The sequence below is a fragment of the Triticum dicoccoides genome, chromosome 2B, assembly GCF_002162155.2.
Source record: "Triticum dicoccoides isolate Atlit2015 ecotype Zavitan chromosome 2B, WEW_v2.0, whole genome shotgun sequence".
Taxonomy (NCBI): domain Eukaryota; kingdom Viridiplantae; phylum Streptophyta; class Magnoliopsida; order Poales; family Poaceae; genus Triticum; species Triticum dicoccoides.
Window position 1 is genome coordinate 563,471,205 of NC_041383.1, and position 9,664 is coordinate 563,480,868.

The 9,664-nt window shown below is 40.2% G+C and overlaps 1 protein-coding gene and 1 long non-coding RNA gene across 10 annotated transcripts in view; one reads left to right on the plus strand and one right to left on the minus strand.

Annotated features, from left to right (window-relative positions):
- Nucleotides 1-269: 269 nt before the first annotated feature.
- Nucleotides 270-5,630, plus strand: LOC119364869. 8 transcript variants are annotated; one of them, XR_005175212.1, is made up of 6 exons: nucleotides 270-1,283; nucleotides 1,423-1,493; nucleotides 1,615-1,682; nucleotides 1,868-2,228; nucleotides 2,323-2,993; nucleotides 3,091-5,630. It is a non-coding gene; the product is annotated as an uncharacterized LOC119364869 (long non-coding RNA). The 8 variants fall into 8 exon arrangements; XR_005175214.1 differs by having other exon boundaries at nucleotides 271-1,283; nucleotides 1,868-2,068; nucleotides 2,146-2,228; nucleotides 2,323-5,630; XR_005175210.1 differs by having other exon boundaries at nucleotides 272-1,283; nucleotides 2,323-2,377; nucleotides 2,799-5,630.
- A 1,340-nt stretch (nucleotides 5,631-6,970) lies between these two features.
- LOC119364870 (endoribonuclease Dicer homolog 4-like) overlaps nucleotides 6,971-9,664 on the minus strand; it is a 39,298-nt gene continuing 36,604 nt past the window's right edge. For both annotated transcript variants that reach the window (XM_037630432.1, XM_037630431.1), the window contains exons 23-25: nucleotides 9,045-9,399; nucleotides 8,434-8,548; nucleotides 6,971-7,467 (exon numbers count right to left, since the gene is read on the minus strand). In XM_037630432.1, the coding sequence (XP_037486329.1) occupies nucleotides 7,299-7,467; nucleotides 8,434-8,548; nucleotides 9,045-9,399 (639 nt within the window). In that variant the 3' untranslated portion in view covers nucleotides 6,971-7,298. The remainder of the gene's footprint in view (nucleotides 7,468-8,433; nucleotides 8,549-9,044; nucleotides 9,400-9,664) is intronic.

Below are 9,664 nucleotides of genomic sequence, written 5' to 3' on the forward strand. Positions count from 1 at the left end.
GAGGTGGATCACGACCTCAACTATACAAAGAACTAGGAGGTGGGTTCCAATTTAAAACAAAAAAGAGGCTAGCCAACTCACCTCCAGGAGGCTCCCTCGATTGGGCCTTCGTGGGCCGTCAGATCTGGCTCTCAAACACATCTAAGCCGTTAGATCTTCAGAACAGTCAAACTCGATTTTCATCTCACGGTTTGTTTTCGTTCGCCAATGACTGGTGGCCTCGTCTCGCACGCTCGCTGGCTGGGTAAACTTTGTTCGTGTCCCCAAGGGAATTTGCCAATCCGCTCCGCCCGCGCGTCAAAACCCTAGCCGCCAGCCCTGCTCGTCCCCTCCTTCCCGCTCCCTCCATCCTCTCCCATGTCGCCGCCCTTCTTCTCCCCGCTCGCCTCGGCCGCCTCCTCTCCTCCGCCGTGTCGTCGGACCCCTCCCTCCTCCTACCTCCTCCTCCCTCCTCTTAGTACCGTGCCAGCCGCCGCCCAAACCCTAGCCCCCATTTCCCTCGATCCCCGCAGTAACCGCATCCACAACCACCCGCTCCTTCTCACAGCCGCCGCACCATTCCTCCCTTCCGCCCCTCCTCCTTCCCGGATCCCCACCACGGCACCGACCTACAGGAAAAGGGCGACAGCGGCGGCGCTCAGTTAGATCTGTAGGAGAGAGAAGATGAGAGGGAGAGAGAGGAGGGAGAAAGAGAGGAAGAGGAGAGGAGGCACGGCGTCAGATGGGAGAGAGCAGGGGAGGGCCAAGAGGCCAGCGGTGTGGGGTGGAGCAATGAGGCCGAAGACCGGGCAGCGGACGCCTCACGGGGTGGAGGAGAGGCTGATGGGCGGAGCCGTTCGCTCGCCGGACGTGGCGGCGCCAGGTTCCAGATCGAACGCAGGTTAGGTGAGGGCGTGAGGCCGATGGTGGTCCTTCTCAACCCGAGCTCACCTCACCCTCGCGACGGCGACCAGCAGCTCGAGTAGGAATGGTAAGGGCCCGTCAAGATCTGGCCGGCGCCGTGCTCCCTGGCGCCCGCACACAGCGGACCGTCCTCTGACGGAGCATAGGAGCAGCGGTCGCGGTTGGACGCCATGAGCTGCCTGAGGTGAGGAACGGGCGCGCCCAACACCGTCCTCCAATAAGTCCTTCCCGGCAGAGAAAGCCAGCTCTCAGATTTCAGTAAGGAAGGCGCGGCCACCATGCCATGTCCATGGCACCACCGACCCTTCACCCGCCTCCTCTTTGAAGTGCAGCACCATCGTACCCCCTTTGGCCCTTCCCGTCCAGTTTTGCCTCACCATGTAAGCACTCATCTGCTCCTCCTCTAGCTCTCGTCCTCCTGCTTCTTCTCCTGGGTGGACATGGACACTGAACCATGCTGGAATGAGCTCGGAATTGTCCCTTCCATTCTCCCCATTTAGCTCATTTTTTCCCGTGCAGAGGAGGAAGACGGGAGCTGCCTGCCTGCCTGCTACCCCAAAAGGATGCGCCACCCAGTGGAAATGCCTCTGGTGAGCTTATGTGTAAAAAAATCTCACAATGTTTATGAATTTCGGAATTAGCAGCATTTGTTGTTTGTGCATTACCGGATTTGCTAACAAACAGTCTCTTTTGTTATTGATTGATTTGCAGGCTCACTGGTTTTGGTTCAGTTTGAAGGGCTCTCGGGGCAAAAGATAATTGAGTTGTTGAATCTAAATGTTAGTCAGTACAAACTTCTACCTGTAAAGTTTAGATACAATTATGTGTCTTGAATTCTTCTTATTTCCTGTTTCTTATGCTAGGCCTAAGATAGGTGTATTTGCTGTTTAGGTTGGTTCTAAACTATAAAATTAGGAAACATGTAGTTCAGAATAAAGAATGAAAGGTTGAATTCTTATTTCAGGATTACACTCATGACTTTCAGACTGCTGAACATATTTGATACATCTTCCACCTTCCCGCTACTACCACCAAGCACGGAAAGACGGTGATTGCAGCAACAACAATGACTCGTTTCACTCTTTGTCTCATGATGATTGGTTGGCTGCAGGGGCGCCGCGAGGAGTGGAGGATCGAGGTTGTGGGTTGCCAGCTTCAAATTTTGGTTGAGCACTTCCTCAAGAATCTTGTTGAGGTGTCTGTTTCCCCTCTTTGTGTCATGAATGATTGTGTTGGCTGCAGGGTCTCCGCAAGGAGTTGAAGGCTGAGGTCATGGTTGCCAGCTTCAATTTTTTGCTGAGCAATTCCTCAAGAGTCTTGCCAAGGTGCTCTCCTCTCACTTTTTCTCTTACTTCCTCCCCTCCCATCGCTAATGTTTAAACTTACTAATATATTAGTTTTTAAACATTACGTGTGCAGATCTGAGGATGAAGGGAAGAAGAAGAATTTAACTAAAGAGTTGAAGAAGATGAAGGTGAATTTTCTTCCCTTTGTTCTTCTATTCTGATGTTAAGATTTGTGATGGCTAGATGAGATTTGTGGTGAAAATTTCCCATTCTTTTATTTACCTATAGATCTTGAATGCACGATTGATGATTTTGCTGGATAGGTTACAAATCTAAATAATAAACATTTTTAAATGATGTGGTTGGTACACATGCGAAGCTAAGAAAATAAACATTTTTAAATGATGTGATGGCTAGATGAGATTTGTGGTGAAAATTTCCCATTCTTTTATTTACCTACAGATCTTGAATGCACGATTGATGATTTTGCTGGATAGGTTACAAATCTAAATAATAAACATTTTTAAATGGATGTGGTTGGTACACATGCGAAGCTAAGAAAATATATAGTTTACTCACAGTGTTGTTTGATCCATTGTTGTGTGGCAGGCTCGCTGATGGTCTGGCAACGCTGCATATACATCTGAATGTCAATGGTAGTATGGTTTAGATAGACAAGTTAATAATTTCTTTTTTCTTGAATGCCAATGATAGTATGCCAAGAGGAAGGGTAATTCGTGCAGGGGAATAAACCCTACATGGTAATCAAGGGGAACATGCTTTATAAGTTGTGCTTTTTGTAAGGTAAGCTGTGTTTTTCGACCCGTTGTTCTTTAGATATCTTCCTTTTACATTTTTTGTATGCGATGGTTAGTTGATCAGGCTGAGTGCTTCTTTGCAGTGCTTGCTTTGTTGGAACATGTTCATTTGGCTAATAAAACAGTACACATCTCTCTTGAATTATGTGCATCTCCTTTTTAGTTATTTGATTTTTTTAGTGACTCGCTAATTGGAAAATCAGGATGCTAAAACTTGGCATAATGAATTCTTGAATTACGTACTTCTTATTGTGCATGTCAAACTAAGGACTAAATATATTTTTAGTTGAGCTATTGTTTTGAGTATTTCCCTGCAACAACTTAAATTACTTTTTGCAAATAAAATGAGCTAGCATATGCTATACTTGCAATGGTAAATTAATTATGCAGTTCTGAGGATTGAGGAAATTAATGGTCAGTGGTCATTGAGGTTTTGAAAGAGCCATCAAGGCAACAATCTCATTTCATCTCATGCATTGATTTTGTTATCTTCTTTATATGGCATTTTATTAATTATTTATATATATTTGCCGTATTGCCGTTTCTAAAAATTGTTGTATCCTTTGTCCCCATTTCCGTATCGCCGTATCTGTGTTGCCGGTGCACCATAACAATCACTTATTGAAGAAAAATGTCCCTTTTCTTGTTCCCATTGCTCGATAGGCATGATCGCATTTCTACCGATTGATTATAAATATGGCCTTTCTTTTGATTATTTGGTGGTACTTCTGATTGGCACCATGAGGTGCTTCTTTGTCGTGTAGATTCATCCTTTACTTAAATACTGATGATGATATGGTTGTAAATTAGTCTGGTATATGCCAATAGTTGTCTCTCCCAGAAGAATTTTTGTGAGAATAGCATACCTAAAGAGTTGGTTGTTTGTCTGGATTGAACACCCAGCTATAAGAATGGGTTGACAACACCGATTGACTCTATTGGCGCTTCTATGTTGTCCAGCTTCATCATTTACTTATACACTGATGATATTGTTGTCAGCGTGTTGTAAGTACTTTGGGAAACAAGTGTGGTATATTACAATGATGTAGTCCTACAGATCAGTACAGGTCACCGGCTTTATATTGTGGTCAGCGTGTTGTAAGTACTTTGGGAAACAAGTTCTGGGGTAAGTTTATCTGCTTTCTCATGCATTTTAATACTTGATTGATGTCCTGATAATTTGTGAAGTTCTGTGTACCATGTGATAAGCTGCACATCAGGTTGCCTGGCAGCTTGTTTGTTGCTTTTAGGATGTGCATGTACCCAGGTGGATCAAATACAGATACCAATCATATATTATTATTTTTACTCGTGTGTTTTTCTTGTGCCTGCCAAACATTTCGAAAATTGATTATATCATTCAGATGTATTCAGGCTGGGTTTCTGTGATCCAAAAAAATCATCTGCCATGGCTTTCTTTTTTACATACAAAACTAAGTGTGGAGCAGTGTATATGTTCATTGCTTTCTTATCACATCGCATTTGTCGGAGGTGCTGTACTGATTTGAAGGAAATGCTTTTATATTTCCAAGTTGATCAACTACACAACTTCTGATCCTAAAGCCTTTCTTTAAAAGGGGCTGGTCAATGCAGCTCCATGTTGTGCTATCTTGCTATTGGGCTCTTTTTTCGTTACTTAAAATGGTCAGGTATCTCTGATGTTAAATTCGTGGTTGATTGCTTATATCCAAAATAACTATGTTAGTACACTGAAGCCAATTTCTAAATTGTTAGTGAAGTTGGCTAAATAGTTTTTACGCCACTAAGATATATATGTGCACTGCATTCTAACCCTGTAAATTGTTATGCTATTAGTTTAATCCAGAATATAATTATGTTAGTACACTCTGCAATATAATTATGTTATATTCTGCTTTTGTCAGTTTGCTGGTCCATATTAATTTCCTTGAGCTTATTTTCACATCTCGTCATATTTACACCTCTCCGCCAACTGCCACCTATCATGGAGGGAGATGGCTTGGCCAGGCCATCAACACCCATCGGCAACTTCCGGCAGGCGCCGTCCCGTTCTTTCTCCCCTTACTCTGATGCCTTCATGGCCAAAATCATTAGCAGGAGCAAGAAGGTTAAGCACCTATTATGGTTAAAGCTTTGTCTCTTTTGTGTACTATGCATGATTGATCTGATTTTGCTGGTCAGCTTACAAATTCAAGTAATACGACTATTGCAATGCATCTTACTACGTGTGTATTTATTTGCATTGATATTTTCTCCTCCTTAGGCTCCAAATCGTTTGTGGGTCATAAATTATTGTGCATTATTGATGATTAATTTGCAATTTAAATGACAACAGGGCTGGGTTTTATAAGTGCAATGGCTTGAAATGTGACCTTCCAGTCAAGAAATTTCCTCAGTGAGAAGCTTATGTGAAGAATGATGTAATTAAGTTAGCAATTTACAGTTCTCTTTGATAATTGTAACTGAATTGTCAATGGCCAGTTCTCTTGAATAATGAGTTACTCCCTCAATTTTACAATAGAGATAATTTGTCAAAATTGTGTTTTTGTAATGTTTGTGGTCTTCTCTTTTCTTTTTCTTGATTTGTATTGTATATGCTACTCGCATATTTGAACATGCATAGGGCCTCTCAGTCTTTAACCCTAACTATAAAAATCCATTGATGGAAGCTGGGGAGGGCCGAGATGAACATCCCGGCTCCCTGGGTCTAAGCCATCGAGATGGTAGAGACGACGTTTCCATGTCACCTACTCTAAATCGTTTGTGGGATCACAGTGATGTCTACGACCTCCTAGATGTATTAATCTCAATCTCATGTTTGGTTTTCTTCCATTTTCTTTTCTAATGATGTAATCTCTTTTACTAAGATAACACCATGTTTGTTGTAATGCCTTATTTGATGTAAGATCCCTTTTCTACTTTGAATGAATTTACTGCATATATTTCTTATTTAGTTTAGTTCATCATTTAGAGATGGTGGAATATTTTTGTCCTTTACAGGTTAAATGAGCATTGCGTAGTCCTTCACAGGTTAAATGAGCATTGAGTAAAAGTATGTCTAAGTTATCTTTCTTCAAGTGCTTCAAGTAAATGAAATTGTTTATTTTAAATTTAATACATTTTAATAATAATCATAATGAGAGAGGAGTATGCTTCTCTCTCTCTGGGCAAATGTTACTTTAGACAACATGTACTAAGAAACAAAAACTCTGGAAATGTTTCTGAATCACACAAAAAGAGTTTGTAGTTCTTATTCATACTTGAAACACGTGAGGCTTTGCAAATTAAACCATATTTTTTTTCAAGGCACATATGGATTTGGTAGACCATAACTAAACCGACTGTATATACATGGCCTGTCCTTAGTAAAAGAAACTATTTTCATCGCGGACATGGCTTTAGTTGAAGGTTCTTACAGCATGAAACTATTCTCATCGACAACATGTCTTCAGCAGGTCTTTCGTCATTTGGCGCAACGGGTCAACTAGTATAGAGATATGCACAACACATATACTCAACAATTAAGACTTCCTGAAGATAAATTTAGCTTGATAAGCTTAACTACTGGATTCTTGAATTTTATTTGAATTTTGTTAGCTTTCATTTTCTACAATTTCTTTGTTACGTGGTTAATTATTTCCCACATCATTTCATGCATTTCTGTTATCCATTATTTATTTTTATCTTTTTTGAAAAAACACGTAATTTGTGATCTTTTGGGTTTTCTGTAATGCTGACTTTGCAATTCTGTTATCCATTATTTTCTTTTATCTTTTTTGAAAAAGCACGTAATTCGTGATCTTTTGGGTTTTCTGTAATGCTGACTTTGCAATTTTTGTCCATGTGGTCATGATGGTAGCAAAAATACAACATAAATAGGTAGCCCTGAGTTTTGTAACCGGTCCAGGGTCGTTAAGTGCTATTTCTCCAAAAGGATTTGCAAAAACAATACAAAAAACTCACATAATAGCAAAAAATAAATGATTTAACAAGAATTTCTCAATGTAGCATTTTAATCAGTTCATCAAAATGCACATCCTTTTACATGCTTAGCTTGGACACCAGCGTCTTGTCACTGCTGGTTGTTTATTCGTTCTTGCGGTTTGATTTGGCTTCTGCCTTGTCGCTAGCTTTATTGTCATCTTACAAATCGGCAGAGCATGAATGAACCGAATAACTATAAAGTCCTATCACCCAAACGCCATACATGGGCTGTACATTTATCAACACATCCTATCGTAACACCACAACATAAGTACATGGTTGTATTGTACTACTCTGGTAACGGGGGCCATGGAATCCAGAGATGTTTCTACACACAAACTTCATCTTTGGGTAGGTACCCATGTTGCCTGAGATACCACAGAGCCCCCTGCGCGGCATGCTCTTGTGCGGCCTTCTTCTGTAGTTGAGCATCGCTGTAGCACTCCAAGAGTGTCTCCGAGGGCCCCCTGATCTGAACTGTAACCTTGTACGTGAATCTGTGTCATTTCACGCATGAAGTTAGCGGAGCATGTACACACCTTGATAGTAAAATAATTAGTATGCACAACATTTTGTAACAAATACAACACACTATGTGACTAGACAGCAACACATTTATCACCTCATATACTTACGTTGCATTTTATATTCACGCCTGAATTGGATATAAATATAATGCATATCACGAAGAAGCATTATCACGTAACCAAATAAAATGACAGTGAAACATGTCTTAAGATTTTAAATTTATGTGCTCACTATAGTCTGAACTTGATTTTTTTTATATCATACCCACTGAAATCATAGTACTCCCTCCGTCCGAAAATACTTGTCGAAGGAATGGATGTATCTAGACGCAATTTAGTTCTAGATACACCCATTTTCATCCATTTCTCCGACAAGTATTTCCAGACAGAGGGAGTATTTGACTAGTACCAAATGCTTAGCTCTGAAGCAGTACACCACAGTGAACTTGTATGACAAATACCAGAATACCACTACAAAGTAGATAACACCTTTCCAGACTTGCTGACAATTTTCCTAAACAACTTAGATATTGACAAATATTCTTGAGACCTTTCCATAAAAAAGTACACTGCTCTCAAACTGTTAAAGCAACTGCTTAATAATGATGGTCCTTGCCAGCTTAAGCTACCCGAAACTACCGTTTATGCAAAGCTTGAGGTTAAGAATAGTGTCTGTGCTTAGATTCTGCGTAATCCTCCTTTTTAGAGCACTATTTAACCTAGAATTGACATGCCACTCTCCTTAGCAGGATAAACACCAAAAATAAGGAACTTAGAAATGGACATATATTATGATGGATAAGAAACATATTTTTTATTTTCTACACTGAAGAAACCACAAACTCTGTAAGAAAAGGAACCGTACAAGGAGGCTATAATTCATTGTAATTTGTAATGCAGGCAACTTGATGTATGTTCTCCTTCAAGCAAGCTTACCTTCGGAGGTGGTTTGGCCCTTCTTCTTTGCACAATTCAAATTCAGGGGGTTTCCAATAACTTACGGCACATACTTCAAAAAGGAAAGACTTTGCTGTTTTATTTACCATATCACCTGCAAAGGTGATTAAAAGCGTTAAGGCGCTTCCTTTAAAATTAGATCGAAATTTGAAGTGTGAATAATAAAACATAGTTGTATATCCTGCAAATTTAGCAAACTCAATTAAAACATTAACTCGATATATCTGGGTCTATTTGTTATCTCCCACTCAATAGATGAAGTTGTTTTGACACAATCAAGTTGAATGCACAATAAACAGTCAGATGAAATGTGTAATTGCTTCTTTCCATGTAGAATGTTTTAACACCAAATTTACACCACAAATACTGCAAACTTGGTGCTTGAGAAGTACCACAGACATTTCGTATCTTCATAAGAATATATATATCATGGTTAAAAGACAAAACAAATGACTAATTAATCCAAAATTTAAGTGCTGTTCACAGTGCGACCAGGTAAGTGAGGTCAAAGTCGACAGTGTGCACATTTTTTTCAACTTTCTAATGGGGAGCATTACGGTGCATAAAAAATGTATTAGATTTAGCATTACCATGATACTCCTTTCTAATATTTTTCTGAGTTGTTCCCTTCGGCAGACAGGCATTCTGCTTTGCAACCTTGAGCTGATTATTCCTTTCAATACTGACATCATCCTTGGAAAACATGGTATTCCCTGCCGTTCTTTGGCTAGAGGTTCTAAGAGTCCCACGAATAGAAATTTCCGTATTTTGGAAAGAGATGTTTGCATCCCTTTCTTTACCTATCTTCAGATTATTCATTTCTGCAGATATGTCTGCCTCGACTTTGATTGGTTCTTCATTATAACCTAGTAGTTCTGGTTCTTTCTTCCTAGCATCTCGCAAAATCTCTTCCAGTGACTTGTTTTTATGTGTGTATCCATAATTCTGCATGAGTGCACAAGGATTCACAAAAGCAGTAAGTTCGCTTTAGCCTTTTAAGTAACAGAATCATTCAACAATACTGAAAATTACCATGTTACAGTAATTTGCCTGACACCACCATAGAAATAATAACCAAAATAAATATTCAATTGGTCAGAAAAAAACATGTAACATGGCAAGTGAACTTACATGGTTAAATTATACTCCCTCCGTCCCGTAATGTAGGACGTTTTTTGACACTAGTGTAGTGTCAAAAAACGTCTTACAT